This window comes from Cetorhinus maximus, chromosome 22, assembly GCF_964194155.1.
Source record: "Cetorhinus maximus chromosome 22, sCetMax3.hap1.1, whole genome shotgun sequence".
NCBI classification, from domain to species: domain Eukaryota; kingdom Metazoa; phylum Chordata; class Chondrichthyes; order Lamniformes; family Cetorhinidae; genus Cetorhinus; species Cetorhinus maximus.
This window is the reverse complement of record NC_135900.1, coordinates 35189925-35209199: the sequence shown is the minus strand read 5'-3', so window position 1 is coordinate 35209199 and position 19275 is coordinate 35189925. Positions and strand designations below refer to the sequence as shown.

Below are 19275 nucleotides of genomic sequence, written 5' to 3'. Positions count from 1 at the left end.
GAAGCCATTACATTCTATATGTTTACTGGCAACTGTTAACTTATATGTTCAATAATCCAATCAGGGGAAAAAAAAAATCACACTTTTTGCTTCATTCCTTTGGCTGCATAGATGCAGATTTTTTTCCAGACAAGTGCCATCTGCTAATAACCGAGTAATATACATGCATTTACCAGTCTGTTCAACGTGCTAGAAAAGAATACTAACAAGAAAATCTACTAACTACTCACAGATGTATACAATACAACAGACACAAATTTTAGGCAACTGTCCTCTTTTGTGGCACATAATTTTGCAAAGAGGCTCTTGTTTTGTTCCTCAATTTACCTTCCCACAGTTTTACAACAGATGCTGACCACACATCTTGATACAGTGATTTCCTTTTCTTGCAAGGTCATCAGCCAAAGATCGCAAGGACAAGATGGCATACACTTTTCAACAAGACCAATGCCAGTTTGTTCAAAAACTGAACAGAGCAAATTGCTTGTCAAGAAAATTTAACATTGAATTTTGCGTGACTAACTGCACAGTTACACACAGAAGTAGTGTGAATTATAGCCTAACTATAGGCAGCCAGCAGAAGTTTAACTTCTTAAAATAAGTTTTTCTTTCTTTTTCCTTCCAAATTTGCCAAAGCAACAAAATTAGGGGTAAACAACACTTATTCCAGAATTGGTATCCCATATAGTGATGCCCCTGTCAGCAAATAAGTTGGTAATATATGGGAGTGCAACAATGTAATCATTCAAGTAAAATTTGGAATCATAGAATGATAAAGCACGAAAGGCGCCCATTAACTGAAATTGTAAGTACCATAAATACATTTTTACTTTGAGTTTTTTTTTCCTGGCTTTAGATTCTATCACCTACACTGTTATAGTCATAATTTTGTTGCTTCTCCTGCAGTTGTGAATACAATGACATTGCCACTCGTAAAACCTCTGAATTATTCAAGGTTAATAGGGTGACTTTCAATTGACAAGGCTGACAAAAATATACTGCGGTATCAGACATTTACTTTGCCATATCATTTAAGAAGTCAGTTTCTTTTGTCAACTCACACTGACGTTGTTGCTTCCTCAAGAACATTACTAGGTGTTTGTTTTGTTTATATATCCCTTGAATGCTTTCATTTTTCTAACAAATATAGAAAAAGGATATTCCACTTTATAAACTTTTCAAATTTTCTAAGTGCAAACTGTACTGCATGTTCTGTATAAGAGAGTTATATAATGCAGCAGAACTATTTTGGCAACATAGCAGCTCTGGTAGCAAATAACTACAAGTCCTAGGTTAGCTTAAAAGTAAAACGGGATCATCCATTTCATGGAATGGAATAGAGCTTGCTTGGCTCTCTCCAGAGTCCGAATCATATGGGGCGTCAGGTAGCTCTAAAAAACTGTAAGCTATTTGGTCATCTTCCATTTCTGATCTATCTTGACAGCTGGTGTTCAAGTATTCCTCTTCATCCACGTTATTGAAATCCTGTGGAATAAATAGCATCTCTGGGTAATTTCTGCTGACCAGGTCACTTGTTGTCTGCAGAGAAATTTTCCGAAAAGCTAAGAGATGCATATGGGAGAACTTCACATATTTATACCGTTTGAATCCCAAAGATTCAATGGCAATTTTCCAGCTCTTAACCATATAGGCATGACGGTTTTGGTGAGAAGAATCAGGTGTGATTATAAGGAGCAAACCATGGAGTGCAAGAAGTTCATGGGCTTTCTTACAGCAGATCCAGCGTTGGTAAGGGGCAGGAAAGTAAGACAGTAGAAGAGAAAAAACAACAACATGAAACAGCTCTCCTGGGAGGGAGTCAATAGGATTTTTTAGCTGCTTGAGAAAGGCATCTATTGCATCTTGAGCAAGCTGGAGGGGCTGCTGCAACTGAAGGTTGAGGAAATCACATTTGTACACACTCTGCAAAACAAAAATGAAATTTCCAAGGTTATTTCATTGTGGTTTAAAAATTGTTTGTCAAATCATGGTAAGGTGGTGCATAATGCTATGTAACAATCATGTAATGAAGCACAGTGTGCTATGAACCTTGCAAAATATACAGTAAAATCTTTATTATTTGGCATGCACAGGAAATGGGTGGTGCCAGTTACCTAAGGAGTTTCATTTTCAACAAATCCTGGGTGATCTTGTGGTATGCAACACCACATAAAATCCATCTTATAGGGAGAGCAGGGAGACAGCTCTTCGGTTGTTGAAATTGGAGCGTCTGAAACTCCAGGACACATACAAGATAGGAACAGGGCTTTCAACATTTCCGTGGATACATTAGCCTGTGACTATGCCTCTCTCTGTATCCGTAGATATATTAACTTGTGACTCGGCCGGCTGTCGTCCCCAGACATGCCAACTCCCGTGAATTGGATCACGAGAGACACAATTTCTCAATCAAATCCAGGCTCACTCGTGAGAGGGCTGTGGAATCTTGATTTTCCTGATCAGGTTGCTGGAATTGGAATGCCAGCACTGTCTTTTTCTCTTAGCTCAGGTGTTACAGAAGCTCTGGAGAACTGACTTAAACCTTTGGCCAATTTTCAAATTCCTGCACGCTGGCATTTAACTTCCTGGTTTATCCTGGTCTCTTTGACCATGAGTTTACCTGTGAGCTTAGCAGTTGATTTTTTTTAAAAAAAGATCAAGTTGTCAGAAATTCTGGTTACTAAAGAGAGTTCTGGTTGGTACAGTGCCGGATAACACAAATTTTACTAACATTTTGACACAGAATTGCTGAATGGAGAAACATGGTTTCTAATAATGTATTAAAAAATGCCAAGAAATATTAACTTGAATAAATGCCATTTGTAAAATTAAGCTTCTATTTCATGTGTTTTAATGAATAGGGAACATTAAAGAATCTGTCATACTGAAGTTGTTTATTGCTTTGGAGTTCCATTATAGCCCATTTAATACTTGTACCACTCAAGCTTTCATTTACACTGTCAGGGGTGTAAGTGGCTGAAACCAAAAAGGTCTAAAATATTTTTGTGACAAGGATCATGTGATGATAGCACTTTCTATGATCTGCAGTGAAATGCAAATGCTTCTAGGCCATTTTAAATGGGTGGAATCATTAGATTTCAAGTGGGTAGAAACATTAGTTTTCTCTTTGTTTACCTTCTATTGCTGTCAAGACTGTCGGGCAATGCATTTATATAAAAGTACCTGCATTTCAGCATTCAGTGCAGTTAGCACATGTAATACAAGATGAAGTCCATACCAACAACAGAACTTGATCTTGCTGGATTATATACATGCGAAGCGAAGCAAAGGACAAAGGCAGTGCTTTACAAACTATTTTCTAATGTGACCCTATTTTAACTCACCACCATCTTCTCAAGGCCAATTAGGGATGGGCAACAAAGGCAGGTCTTGTTAGCGATGCCCACATCCCATGAAAATATATTATTTATATATGTTATATAAATAACTTGAAAATTAATGTAACCCTAGGCACATTTGGTATATTATTATTAAAGCTCACATAGATCAACACATAATACATCATATAAATACGAAAATGAGTTTTAAAGTAATTTGTAAAAATGTTATGATTTTATGTCTGCATGGAGCTTTCAGCCAAATTCTCCGCATTCCACAAATGACAGAAGACTTAGTGAGGTTCCTCTCTCTACACACACACACTCACACACACACACACAATCAGCTCCTCTCCCCGCCATGACACACAACTCTCTTCCCAGCCCACCTCCACCGTGGGGCACTCACTTATGCCCTCCCTCCCATCCCACTCAGCCCCCCACTCACTCATCCCTCCCCCCTTCACCTGGATTCTCCATCTTGCTCGGATGTGGGGGAGCTGGGGTGGAAAAGCAGTGGTAATGGATGATGGATAAAAAGGAAACATTTTGTAAACTGGACTCAAATCCTAAACCTTTAAGACATTGACTGATGTGGGACAGAAGCAATTGTCAGGGACCAAACCCTAGGCCACGGACCGCCCTGTTCCCGCGCCCTTGCTCCCCCCTTTGTCCTGCTTCCTGGACCTGCAGCTGCTCCAACAGCACCTCCTCACCCCCAACCAGCAGCTCCTCCAGCCACTGCTCTGCCTCCTCCTCCCTGCTCGTCAGTGTTGGCTGCGGCTCCTCCTCGGCTGGCGCCACTTGGATCCGCACTGCCAGGGTAGGGGGAGCCACCTTCCCTGGGATAGGAGCTCAGGCCCTGGGGGCCTCAGAACTCAGCAGGCCAAGAAGTGCAGCCTATTCCATCATTGGGTGCTTGAGTAGCGCTGGGGTCCCCGAGTAGGCCGAGCCAGAGGCGGTGCAAAGTGGCATCTGCTGCCAAGGGCAGGATGTGGTTGAGATCATGAGCCTCTAGAATTTCCCTCCCTCCTGGGGCTGGAGCCTGAAGCTGAGCAGCGGACTGGGGTTGGATCAGGGCCGAGTCGCCCCATTGGTAACATGACTGAACGAGAAGATTCAGCCGTCCTGAGCTAGCAACAGAGACTCCTGCAGTGGAGGTGACAAGAAGGAAGAGAGTCCAGCTGAGGAAGGCACTCTGCAGGCTGCAGATGGGAGCAGCGGCTATTGGGGGCACAGCCTCCATCTCCCAATGATTGAAAGTGTGTCAAATTGGTGGCAGAATAAAGAGCAGGGCCGAGCGACGGATTCCATGGGTCAGGTGGAGGTTGGACAAAAAATTAAAAGGGCAGACTTCCATGATCCAAAAGTCTGAATTTCTCACCCCTGGATTATGTAACATCTTGAGTGCTAAAGTTAATTTAACTTAAAAACAGAATTGTACATGTTGGCTATAGATTTTAACATAATAGTAGTACCATGTGTAGGGCTTATTGGTGGATTTGCATGTGTAAATGTAGCGATAAAATAAACCTTTGAAATTAACTACTTATCATATCACTATTTAAATTACTGAATAATTTGATTTTACTTTGGTTATTAAGGTGAGGGGAAATATCCTACTTCAGAACATTTTAACAGAATAGAAATCAATTGCCAGTTATCAGCCTAGAATCTGACCTCTGAAATGTTTTACCATCTAGAAACATGATTGCACTCATTACAAGCAAAGACCTCAGAGCTCTACACAAGGTGTGGACTGTGAACGGATAGTGACCAGGAAGACTTCATTCTCTAAAATCCTCATTCAGGACTCTAAAACTATATCTGTTGAAATTTCATCAATTTTTGAACATTATCAAAACTCCATCAGTGATGCCTCTGTTGCATTCTCTGAATTCAATGGGAGAACCATTGAACAAATGCTTCTTGATGCCAGCTCCATAGGCATTCAGGCAAAACTTCTGCAAAATCAAATGTGATAGGCTGGACACTGCGTCCAGTGGCTGAAAACGGTCTCGCCTGCCAGGTTGTGTCAACTCTCAAATGGCCAACGTGGCAGATGAAGACAAAGGAAACATTTCAAAGACACAGTGAAGTTCTCCTTGAAGTGTGGCAGCATTGACATTAATGACTGGGCGGAGCTCGCTATCGATTGTTCAGAATAGAGACAATTTATCCATTAAGCTGTATCATGCTTTGATGCAGCTTAATGATGAGGCAGAGGAGGGCAGAAAAGGAAGCAAATCCTGCATTCTGGATTCCACTACTTCGTGAGATGACCTGCCCCATCTGCCCAAAGATATTTGAGTTGGCAATTGGCTTATTCAGTCACATGAAGACCCATGGCAGAAACTCATGAACCTTGAGTAGATGTCATCCTTGAATTGGGGGACAGCCAGCATTAAGACTTGATGGCAGATGACTTAGAACAAAGTTTTATATTATCTGCAGTATATACAAATTTTAACACGTTATAAATATTACACTTGCCACATGCGTGCAACTCTTAGATCACGCATCAACCAACCAGTTTGAGGGTGTTCTAAAATATCTACAAAACAGATGTATTGTTTTGAATATTTTGAATTTTAAAGTGAATGAATTTATCATATACAAACATTGAACTTTTATTAAATTTGTAATGTGTTGAAAAGGTCCATCTAATCCTTTTCTGATAATAGATAACGCTGGCCTAATTTAAATTTTCAAATGTATGTGGTAGTTTGTGATGCTCTCACTGCTATAGTTGCTCTGACTACTGCAGTTCCAAACTTTAGTTACTGGATGGCGCTACAGAGCAATTCCCATGCTTACCTTCCTAATCGTGAAAATGGATTCAGCCACTTTGGCTCCCTACTCCCAGCTAAGTGCTTTTAAATAAAAAAGTACTAATAAAGCCCTGCCGTTTGCAGGGGTTATGCTCCCGCAAAACCTTGTAACCAGTGAAATCATGAACGAAGAGCATACTTTACAATGGGAGTCAATTAGATAGGTTCCAGCCATCCTAAAATTTTACATGTAGAAAGGGTCAGAGGCAAGAAAAAAAACTACGTTTTTAATAAATTTAAAGAGAATTTTACTGGAGAAATTGTTTAATAAAACAAGAAAAATGTAAAATTTGTCACACTTGCGGCACTTTACTTGAAAGTGAAGGTGGACTGCGATCAGGGCCATGGGGATTTCTTGTTGCCGGAGCCATATGGGTCGGGGATGGGGGAACCAGGCTGGCTGCAGGAAATACGTCATGGATATCTGCCCTTTTTTAAAAAACTTTATTCAGGCAGTTTTTCTTTTCTCAGCGTTTTCTAAAGATGGCTTCTATTTTTTATTTTTAAAACTGTGGATAAGTGGATTTGGGCCCGCAATGGGTGAACTGGTGCGCAAAGACCTTTGCGCGGATAAGGGAATTTGAGAAAGGGGAAGTCACAAACGGCAGGACTTTACTGTACTTCTTTTAAAGTTTCAGTTTTCCTTCATTTTTCCCATTACAGATTATCAGCTATCTAGCTCCACATGATTACCTACCACTCACCTGGCGCAGGTTCAGGTTGTTTTGCCCACAGAAGTTCATCTACCACCACTTACTGCCCTTCAACCTTGTGCGGCTCTCTCGTTACATGCTTCCCAACTTCCTTATGTCCCGTGTTCAGCTGTTCCTGGGCTTGAAAGCATCACTATGCCTCAAGTTCCCCACTCCTGCAATTTTCAACAACTCTACCTCTCCTCTTTTCCTGTTTGTATGGTTCCCACTGATGCCTCTTTATCCCCATTTTGAGTCTCTTATTGCCTCAACTCTTCCCAGCTCCCATTCTGCCGATGACCGTGGACTCGTTTACCAGTAGCAACTAAAATTTACGATGAAAAACAACACCAAACCAAAGCTATGATATTCTACTCTCAATAACATTTATCTTCATGACACCTCTTGCCAAGTTACATGGTACAACAATCACTATTTATGCAATCAAACAGTACAAATAGCAATAATTGTCAAATCATATTCTTCAACTGGGTTACACTTATATTGTATTGCCAATCACCCCCAACAAATGTTGAGAAATCTCAAGAGTTTCTTCATATTACCCAATGAACACACAATGAAATCAACAAGACACCATCTTTCAGGGCTGAAATTACATCAACACACTAGTGCTTTTCTTGGACAAGTCAAAATATCACAAAAAGAGGATTCAACGTCACAGATTATTTTATTAAAATAACTCATATTCAAATATTCTGCAATTGTGATAAAAGTATGTTTCAGTGTTTTGTAGCACACTATGTTTAGATGTAGCTTTTGCCCTTCAGCCTGACATATACCAATAAATTGGTAATCAAAAATGTAAAGGTTAGACCAAGCAAATAAAATCCCATAGCAAGCTTGATAGAAATTTAATAAAATGGAAATGAAATAACAATTCAAGTGGGGTATGTTTACTACTACTTAGTTCAATTAACTGATGACTCTAGGGCACTGAAACTTTTGTTTGGGGGCACGATTTCAAAGAAATGGTCTGCTTAAGCATTACTCTCTGCTATCCTCTATAATCTCATTCCCTTTATTAACACAGTATGGCCATGGCAGCAAAGAGGGGAGACATTTATTTGATGCTTACTTTCTTCAGCACCACGTTGTGAAACATATTTGATTTGAGGCCTATGCATCTCATGTTTCAAATTATGTTGATAACCTGGCAAAGCTTTATTCTTGTAGTTTACATACTGCCCAAATCATCTACTTTATTGTCTACATGCTGTTCCATAAACAAAATCGGATTCTTAATCCATTTCTGTCATAGTTTAAAGTTACTTAAGTTCAAAAACACCAAATTCAGTAACAGCATCATAACCTTCCTTGATAAGGTAATGGCTGGGCTTTAAAGGTAAATATATAACCACTGGGAGTCAAGTGTCGAACCACTTAGGTTACTTGGCTATCCGTATGGATACAGTAGCAAAAGACTTCAACTTCTGTTATAACTTAAGAGTTAACATTGTTTATTAAAGAAACTGTGCTTTGAACAGAATGGTGCACTTCAGCTGCTCGGATCTACCTTCAATTAGTGGTGATATTCTGTTATTTATAATTGTTTCAGAGATGTAATATGTTTGAACTTGACAGGCATAAAGATCTTGTGCTTCTCTGCAATCAGTGATAAAAAGGCCGAATCTTTCATCTGGCAGCATGTGGTGGCAGTAATCCAGTTCACATTATATGGTTTTATTACTAAATTCCCACTTACAAAATAGTTTCTCTGTACAAAACAGCATGAACAGAATTTACCAGATCCCAGTTATGTCTAATATTCAGTGCAGAGCCAATTTCAGAAACACCAGAGCACATTCAACTGGCTGCAAAATCACCCTATTTATTATTTTGATTGTCAGTGTGGTTGCGCATTACCCAACCAGGGGTTTTCAGTTTTCTTGTTTGTGCTATTTCAAGAAAAAACAGCAACTCTATTGTTGATTAAAACTTACAACTGGCAGTAGTCTCAAATCTCCTGATGCCTCAAGCATTAGGGCTGGAGGAGGTCAGGGAGTGGATCCTGTGCAGAACTCTCCTATTGTAGCATTATGTATAGGATTTCTGCCAATGTTCCTGTTGAAGGCATCATTGCAGTGCAGCTTTATGCTGTCATTTTATGGAGAATCCCATACAAAATGTCTGCTCCCCTGCTGCCACGAAGTAGCTGTTCTAGAGCATGAAACACAATGATGAGGGAGAACTACTGCACAGAAAATTCTCTTCATAGCATTTAAAAATTATGAACCAACTAGCACAAGAAAAATCAAGCATACAAATGAATCTAATAAAAGCTAATCCCTTTTGTCTTCTAATGTTTACATTAATGCATTCAGATCCATCCTTTTCCTTGAAGGCAATTCTGATGAGAAATAATCTCTTAAAAACATTGGCCCAAATCTTACAATCAGGGTCGGAACCCCTGCTTCCGGCCCAGGTCAGACAGAAAAACAATCGACTTACCTTCCTTTGATTTTTCTGGCTAATCTTCCGATGGAGGATCCTGCAGAACTCACTCAGCGCAGGAAAGCTTGGAGGGAGCAGTGGTGATTTTCTGCGCAGAAGCTACGCTCCTATTTACGGCACTATCTGCCATATTCTGGTACGTTAAACCGTCCCAAAGCTGCTCAATGTGCTAGTGAATGAGTGTACGAGTGCATGGGTGAGTGAATGTGGAGGTGTGTCAATGGGTAGGTTGGGTGAGGTAAGTGGTAGGGGGCGTATGGTGGGTAAGGGAGTAAGGGTGATGAGGTCAGGTTGGGGGGGGTCACAAGGGGAGTCAGGCGGTGTGGACTAGTTGGGGGTGGGGGGGGGGTGGGGGTGTCAGTTATGGTTACCCAGGAATTAGACTAGGATTTTCCATCGAACATTTTCTCAGTAACTATCCAGGTAAGTTGGAACTGTCCGCAGTGTCTGACTCTAACTTAGAGCCGGAGACTTTTTTGGAGGGTCCCGGGGAGCAGGAGAATTGCCCATCGGCAGTTCAAACTTCCTGTGCAATTCCCATGGAGTCAGGGAGTTGGGACTTCCGAGGGGTCCCGTAGCACATCTTATGGAATACATAAAGTCTTCAACAATCTGGCGACGGGAAGATCTGAGCCAATGTTTTCCGAATGGTACGCTATTTGTTCAGGTCTATGTAGTGCTAATATGTCTCAGCCAATTGCACTCAACTGTGATGTTGATGGTATCAACTATGTATTTGCTGGCAGCAGAAAATTATATAGCTTTCTTTTTTACTATTTCAGAAAAATTGTAAGATCGAGTCTTAAGAGGACTGAATCCACAGTATTAAAATGACCAATTTTTGGAAATGTTAGGACTCCAGCTCTTCTGGGTTAAACGTTAAGATCAACATTTTCAAAAATGTACCTTTTTGATGGTGGCTTCCAGTGGTCCCTTTAAATATTGCAAGTTAGGTTATATATAGGTCAGGTAAATGTGAACGGAGCATGCTCTGCTCTGTTCAGGGCAAACAAAGTTTGCAAGGTGGAACCATAAACAGACATTAGGTCTCTTATTCGCACATTCTACAGCAGCGGTTCCAAAACATTTTTGGTTGTCTACACCATTCAGATTTACCAACTAATAGCGTAACCCTACAGGCAGTTTCTTTTTTTAAACTACCCATCTAACAGCCACGCGTTTTGTACATCATTATATTTACAAATTACAGGTAAACCTATGCCTATAATAATTTTGTTTTACTTACCTTTAAAGTGATGGGTGGGCTTGTTTGTTGGAACACAAGCACTTGAAGCCTCTCTTCCTAGCCTTCCCCTCCCACCCTACTCATTCACTCAGCAGCCCCTTTTCCCAAACCCTCTAGACCTACTCACTCCTTTGTATCTTTGTGATGGCTCCAAGGCGATGGCCTCGGCCAGGCAGGCTGTCCACTGGCTTGTAGGTCAAGCAGCCGCCTCTCCCACTTGAACAGTGTTTCGGCCAGCATCTGTTGCTCTTGTACCACTGCAGTGTTCAGGCTCATGCACTGTCGCTCACCTTCTCGTCACTCCTCTGACCACAAATTGTTTCTTTCCCATGCTTGCTGCTAATAGACACAACTGCATCTCACTAGTGTGCCTATTAGCAACAAACACATGAGAGAAACAACCTGTGATTTGAGGAGCAGTGAGAAGGTGAGTGGTGGTGCATGAGCCTGAGCATCCCCCACTTACTCTTGGAAACCCCTGGACTACGGAAAAGGGGAGTCGGAGCTCAGAAAAAAAATTCTCATCCCTGAAAATCCGCCATTACACTATTAAGAGAAACATATCCCCTAGAGACATCTGCTGCAATCTCAGGCGTATGTATACCCCACTTTGAGAACCACTGTTCTAAATCATCCAAACCCATATGGCATCGTATGTGTATCTGGTGCTTTCTGCACGTGAAGGTTCAAAGCACTAATTTATACTTCTGTGCCACCTTTCTCTGCCCCTTTTTAAAATAAAGACTGTAGAAAAATATAAATTACTCTGTTTGCTGAATCAGAAAATGAAAATAGATTAATTTGCCATTTTTACAGTCAGCCCTTACTCTATCCTAAGAACTTAATCATGCCAGATTCACTTCTGTTATAACAGTGCAAACATTTGGCCTTTATAGCTCCTCAGTTCCAGACATTAATTCTCCGTAAGATCAGAATTAAAATGATTCAGCTGTTTAAAATTCTAGACTACCAAGCATCAAGTCTGCTGTGATGGAGATTTTGCATTTGCCTATTTTCTGGGTGAAAGTTATTTGCAATCACATATGTGCCACCATTTAATAAATTCCCTAGTAGCTCTCTTGCATTACAAGGAAAACAAACTTATCACAGTAAACAAAAGCAAATCTCATTAACATTTTGCCATTGAATAATTTCCATTTGGATCAATTATGTGTTTGTGGTAATAGTATGGTCTTCAATTGAAAAAAAGTGTCAAGCAGTATTATACTTTAATTCGCAAAACAACTTTCTCACCAAGTGATTACTTAATAATGGTCCTAACTGTTCAATGCATATGTTCTGCTGCACATAAAATTGCTTAGAATTAATGTATTTATTAAAAATTCACTATGCAACTACTATGATTAAGCTTTCAATTTAGAGACACCAGGGCCTAAATTGCAAGCTCCAACCAAAGCAAATATATTTTATCAATCTGGGTCTTAAATGCACCCAGAAGCTTCATTTGAAATGAGGCCTGTGCTAATTTTTTCACAATGGACCAAAGGTAAAACTGTCATGTTACTGTACCCCCTACCAAAACCAATGTATCCTTTCCAATGTTCAGTGCCTTCAACTGAACATGGTATTCCAGATGGGGTTTAACTAGGCATTCAACTGAAACAATTCCTTGTTTTTATATGCCAACCCACTTCAGATCAAGGCTAACATTCCATTAGTCCAAAGATAAAAGCAAAAAACTGTGGATGCTGGAAATCCAAAACAAAAACAAAAATACCTGGAAAAACTCAGCAGGTCTGACAGTATCTGCGGAGAGGAACACAGTTAACGTTTCGAGTCCGTGTGACTCTTCAACAGAACTAAGGAAAAATAGAAAAGAGGTGAAATATAAGCTGGTTTAAGGGGGGTGGGACAAGTAGAGCTGGATAGAGGGCCAGTGATAGGTGGAGATAACCAAAAGATGTCACAGACAAAAGGACAAAGAGGTGTTGAAGCTGGTGATATTATCTAAGGAATGTGATAATAAAGGTACAGATAGCCCTAGTGGGGGGTGGGGTTGGGGGAAGGGATCGAAATAGGCTAAAAGGCAAAGATAAAACGATAGATGCAAATACACTTAAAAATAATGGAAATAGGTGGGAAAAGAAAAATCTACATCAATTATTGAAAAAAAGGGGGATCGGAAAGGGGGTGGGGATGGAGGAGAGAGTTCATGATCTAAAATTGTTGAACTCAATATTCAGTCCGGAAGGCTGTAAAGTGCCTAGTCAGAAGATGAAATGCTGTTCCTCCAGTTTGCGTTGAGCTTCACTGGAACAATGCAGCAGGCCAAGGACGGACATGTGGGCATGAGTGCAGGGTGGAGTGTTGAAATGGCAAGCGACAGGGAGGTCTGGGTCATGCTTGCAGACAGACCCAAGGTGTTCTGCAAAGCGGTCACCCAGTCTGCGTTTGGTCTTTCCAATGTAGAGGAAACTGCATTGGGAGCAGCGAATGCAGTAGACTAAATTGAGGGAAGTGCAAGTGAAATGCTGCTTCACTTGAAAGGAGTGTTTGGGCCCTTGGACGGTGAGGAGAGGGGAAGTAAAGGGGCAGGTGTTGCACCTTCTGCGGTTGCATGGGAAGGTGACGTGGGAGGGGGTTGAGGTGTAGGGGGTGATGGAGGAGTGGACCACGGTGTCCTGGAGGGATTGATCCCTGCAGAATGCCACCCGGGGTGGGGGGGGGGGGGGGGGGGGGGGTGAAGGGAAGATGTGTTTGGTGGTGGCATCATGCTGGAGTTGGCGGAAATGGCGGAGGATGATCCTTTGAATGCGGAGGCTGGTGGGGTGATAAGTGAGGACAAGGGGGACCCTATCATGGTTCTGGGAGGTAGAGGAAGGTGTGAGGGCGGATGCGCGGGAGATGGGCCGGACACGGTTGAGGGCCCTGTCAACCACCGTGGGTGGAAAACCTTGGTTAAGGAAGAAGGAAGACATGTCAGAGGAACTGTTTTTGAAAGTGGCATCATCAGAACAGATGATTAGTCCATTAGTCCTTTTGTTTTGGTTTTTTTTAACCTATGAAGTAGCTTTTATTGGCCTATGAGCATAAACACCCAAATCCTTTTGCCCTTCTACAATTTCTAGTCTCTCACCATTAAGAAAATATTTTGATTTGCCTTTCTCACATCCAAAATGGATGACCTCACACAGAACTCCATCTTACGTAGTTTTGCCCAGTCACTTCGCCCATGCTCCTTTGTACCTTCCTATCCCGTCTACTCAACTTACTGTGCCTTCTAACTTGCTGTGAATTGTAAACTTGATAATTCTCTCTATCTCTTCGTCCAAACCCTTAACATATATGGTGAAAAGCTGATGCTCCTGGGGAACTTGTTACCTCCCTCCAACCATAGGACATTCCCTTCATCCCTAAGCCTTGTCTCCTAGCTCCCAACCAATTACCAACCCATGCCACAAGATTACATCCAATTGTGTGTGATCTAGCTTTGTTAATATCTTGTGTGAAACCTTAACAAATGCCTCCTTGAAATCCATATAGACAACATCCATAGACTGTCATGCGAGTATCACCTTATAAAATTGAACTAGTTAAGTCAGCCTTGACCAACTCAACACAAATCCATGCTGATTCTCTTAGATCAGCTCATATTTATCCAAGTGCTCAGTAACATTGATAAATTGCAGCAATTTCCTCACAACTGATGTTAAACTGATGGGTCTCTAGTTACCCACTGGAGTGCCATTTGCAAATTTCCAATGCAAGGATACAATTCCTGAATCTATGGAGCACTGGAAAATTCTGATTGATGCATCTACAATTTCCTCACTTATTTCTTTTAATACTCTGGAACCATCATTGCTAAAGCATCATTACTTAGATTAAATCTATTAAGTTCCTTGCCTTATCATATTTTTAAGTTTCCTTGTACTGCTGGCATTTTGCCTTCTACACAGACATAAAGTACTCATTTAAAAGGTCTGCCTTTTGCTTCTTTGTCTATAATAGTCTTGCATGCGTCTGTCTTCAACAGGTCCAAATTCCTCTTCCTTTCTTGTTCTTTATATATTTATAAAAAGCTTCCGTATTAGCTTTTTAAAAATTCACTTACGAGGTGAGAGCATCGCTGGCTAGGTCAGCATTTATTGCTCATCCCTAATTGCCCTTGAGAAGGTGGTGGTGAGCTGCCTTCTTGAACCACTCCAGTCCACATGGTGTAGGTACACCCACTGTGCATTAGGGAGGGAGTTCCAGGATTTTGCCCCAGCGACAGTAAAGGAATGGCGATATATTTCCAAGTCAGGATGGTATGTAGCTTGGAGGGGAACGTCCAGGTGCTGGTGTTCCCATGTATCTGCTGCCCTTGTCCTTTTAGATGGTAGTGGTCGTGGGTTTGGAAGGGGCTGTCTAAGGTGCCTTGGTGAGTTCCTGCAGGGCATCTTGTAGATGGTACACACTGCTGCTACCGTGCGTCGCTGGTGGAGGGAGTGAATGTTTGTGAAAGGGGTGCCAATCAAGCGGGCTGCTTTGGATGGTGTCAAACTTCTTGAGTGTTGTTGGAGCTGCACTCATTTAGGCAAGTGTAGAGTATTCCATCATACTCCTGACTTGTGCCTTGTAGATGGTGGACAGGCTTTGGGGAATCAGGTGGTGTGTTACTCGCCATAGGATTCCTAGCCTCTGACCTGCTCTTGTAGCCACAGTATTTATATGGCTAGTCCAGTTCAGTTTCTGGTCAATGGTAACTCCCAGGATGTTGATAGTGGGGGATTCAGCGATGGTCATGCCATTGAATTTTTAAAAATCATTCACGGGATGTGGGCTTTGCTGGCTGGGCCAGCATTTATTGCCCAAACCTAGATGTCCTTGAGAAGGTGGCAGAGAGCTGGCTTCTTGAACTGCTGCAGTCCCTGTGGTGTAGGTGCACACGGTGCTGTTCGGGAGCGGGTTCCAGGGCCCTGGAATGGGATATCAAGGGGCAATGGTTAGATTTGTTCTTGCTGGAGATGGTCATTGCCTGACACTTGTGTGGTGCAAATAGTACTTGTCACGTCAGCCCAAGCCTGGATATTGTCGAGGTCTTGCTGCATTTGGACATGGACTGCTTCAGTACCTGAGGAGTCGTGAATGGTGAACATTGTGCAATCATCATCAAACATCCCCACTCCTGGCCTTATGATGGAAGGAAGGTCATTGATGAAGCAGCTCAAGATGGTTGGGCCTAGGACACTACCCTGAGGAACTCCTGCAGTGGTGTCCTGGAACTGAGATGATTGACCTCCAACAACCACAACTATCTTCCTTTGTGCTAGGTATGACTCCAACCAGCAGAGAACTTTCCACCCGATTCCCATTGACTCCAGTTTTGCTAGGGTTTCTTGATACCACATTTGGTTGAATGCTGCCTTGATGTCAAGGGCAGTCACTCTCACCTCTCCTCTGAAGCTCTGCTCTTATGTCCATGTTTGAACCAAGGCTGTAACGGGGTCAGAAGTGGAATTACACTGGCAGAACCCAAAATGAACGTCAGTGAGCAGGTTATTGCTAAGCAAGTGCTGCTTGATAGCATTGTTGATGACCCCTTCCACCACTTTACTGATGGTGGACAGAGTCTGATGGAGGCAGCAACTGGCCAGGTTGGATTTGTCCTCCTTTTTGCGTAGAGGACATACCTGGGCAATTTTCCACCTTGCTGGGTAGATGCCAGTATTGTAGCTGCACTGGAACAGCTTGGCTAGGGGCGTGGCAAGTTCTGGAGCACAAGTCTTCAGTTCTATTGCCAGATTACTGTCAGGGCCTATAGCCTTTTCAGTATCCAGTACCTTCAAACATTTCTTGATATCACGCAGAGTGAATCGAATTGGCTGAAGATTGGCATCTGTGATGGTGGGGACCTCTGGAGGAGGGTGAGATGGATCATCCACTTGGCACCTCTGGCTGAAGATTGTTGCGAATGTTTCAGCCTTACTGTTTGCACTGATACGTTGGGCTCCTCCATCATTGAGGGATATCTGTGGAGCCTCATCCTCCAGTGAGTTGTTTAATTGTCCACCACATTCACAACTGAATGTGGCAAGACTGCAGAGCATAGATCTGATCCGTCGGTTGTGGAATCGCTTAGCTCTGTCTATCACTTGCTGCTAATGCTGTTTGGCACACAAGTAGCCCTGTGTTGTAGTTTCACCAGGTTGATACCTCATTTTTAGGTATGCCTAGTGCTGCTCCTGGCATGCCCTTCTGCACTCTTCATTGTATCAGGGTTGATCCCCTGGCTTGGTGGTAATGGTAGAGTGGGGGATATGCCTAGCCAAGAGGTTACAGATTGTGCTTGAGTACAATTCTGCTGCTGCTGATGGCCCAGAGCACCTCATGGATGCCCAGTCTTGAGTTTCTCAATCTGTTCGAAATCTATCCCATTTAGCATAGAGGTAGTGCCACACAACGCAATGGAGGGCATCCTAAATGTGAAGACGGAACTACGTCTCCACAATGACTGTGTGATGGTCACTCCTACCAATACTATCATGGACAGATGCTTCTGCGGCAGGCAGGTTGGTGAGGAGGAGGTCAAGTATGTTTTTCCCTCTTGTTGGGTCACTCACCACCTGCCGCAGACCCAGTCTAAAAGCTATGTCCTTTAGGACTCAACCAGCTTGGTTTGTGGTGGTGCTACTGAGACACTCTTGGTGATGGACATTGAAGTCCCCCACCCAGAGTACATTCTGTGCCCTTGCCATCCTCAATGCTTCTTCCAAGTGGTGTTCAACATGGAAGAGTACTGATTCATCAGCTGAGGGAGGGCCGTACGTGGTAATCTGCAGGAGGTTTCCTTGCCCATGTTTGACCCAATGCCACGAAACTTCATGGGGTCCAGAGTCAATGTTGAGCACTCCGAGGGCAACTTCCTCCCGACTGTATACCACTGTGCTGCCACCTCTGCTGGGTCTTTCCTGCCAGTGGGACAGAATGGTGACATTGGTGTCTGGGACTTGACCTGAGTATGACTGTGTCAGGCTGTTGCTGGACTAGCCTGTGAGACAGCTCCCCCAATTTTGGCACAAGCCTCCAGGTGTTAGTAAGGACGACTTTGCAGGGTTGACAGGGCTGGGATTACCGTTGTCGTTTCCGGTGCCTAGGTCAATGCCGGGTGGTCCGTCCGGTTTCATTTCTTTTTATTGACTTTTTAGCGGTTTGATGCAACTGAGTGGCTTGCTAGGCCATTTTGGAGAGCATTTCAGAGTCAACCACATTACTGTGGGTCGGATCTGGAGTCACATGTAGGCCAGGCTAGGTGAGGATGGCAGATTTCCTTCCCTAAAGGACATTAGTGAACCAGATGGCTTTTTATAACAATCTACAATGGTTTCATGGTCTTCATTAGACTTTTAATTCCAGATTTTTAAAATCAAATTCAAATTCCACCATCTGCCGTGGTGGGATTTGAACCCACGACCCCAGAGCATAACCCTGGGTCTCTGGAATACTGAAATGAAAATCACCAAAGTCCCAGAGGACCATAGACTGGTGCTGAGTTTAACCTGAGGGTCACCACACCTCAGACGAGGGGGTGAGGTTGAGAAGGCAGGGCCTTCATAGATGATCTCAGCCAGTACAGGAACTGAACCCGCACTGTTGGCGTGTCTTTGCATCACAAATCAGCTGTCCAGCCACTCACCCAGTCCTGGGACAATACCACTACACCGCCTCCCCCTTTCAAATTTTCTTATTCATTTTTGGCATGCCATTACTTTCTATATATCCCGCAGTTGCTTTTTATAGCACAGTAAGTCCACCAGAGTTTCCCCTTTCCTTGCATTTGTGTAGCCTTTTCATTTAGCTTGGTACTATCACTTAGCTCATTTGTTGACCTCAGTTGCCTAAATACACAAGTGGTGCCTTTGCCTTTAAGCAGTAAATACTCATTTTGTATCACACCAAATATCTTTTTGAATACTTTCCATTAGTTGTCTTGTTAGGTAAATGCACAAACTTAATTTTTAAACATCCCTATTTGAACATTAGCTTACAAGTTTCAACATTTTTGAAACACCATTTTCTCATTAACCACTAAAAGTTGGCTCCATCTCGTAGCAGGCTACCCCTGCCTTGCCTATCTTACTATTAGTCTGCTATAAAAAGCCCTCTTATTGAAATTGTTCTATGTTCATTGCTGATTTGCTTTCAAACTCCCCCTATGCCTATCATTGTTTTCTATGGTTTTCCCAAAAAATGTATAGCACAGGTCGTCATTTGGCCCATGGAGCCTGTAACAGCTCCGTCAGGAAAATATAATAATTTTCATAATTTTGTGATTTATCGTAAGGGTAGGTTAAGAGCGGGGTTTGGATTAGTCTCTCTGTGTGGATGTGTGTGGGGGGTTTAATTAAATTGGAGCTGGTCTGGAGCTTTTGAGTTATCAAAAGGGCAGCTAGGTTTGAAATGCTAAATACGTAAACATGGCTGAAGTTTTAGAATGTGAGGTGTGAGGAACATTTGCATTGTTAGATAAATTAGGTTAGTTTGAATTTCAAAGAGATAGTAAGATGTTACACCTAGCCATAAGAAGCTAAACCAAAGTGTGTGTTTATTTTTCCCAAAGGTTACTGATAATATGAGTGCCATGAAATATTTATATTATGAGAAGAGTAAAGTTGCAAAGACATATTGGAACAATAGAATTTACATTAAAAAGGGAGAAACATGTATAAAGGAGATGAGGTTATGTGTAAGGA

General features: G+C 42.3%; 1 protein-coding gene across 1 annotated transcript in view; it reads right to left on the bottom strand.

Annotated features, from left to right (window-relative positions):
- Window positions 1-617: 617 nt before the first annotated feature.
- The window catches only part of samtor (S-adenosylmethionine sensor upstream of mTORC1), a 125881-nt gene continuing 107223 nt past the window's right edge, over window positions 618-19275 (bottom strand). Inside the window, exon 5 of the mRNA XM_078568081.1 lies at window positions 618-1923. Within this exon, the coding sequence (XP_078424207.1) occupies window positions 1294-1923 (630 nt within the window). The 3' untranslated portion in view covers window positions 618-1293. The remainder of the gene's footprint in view (window positions 1924-19275) is intronic.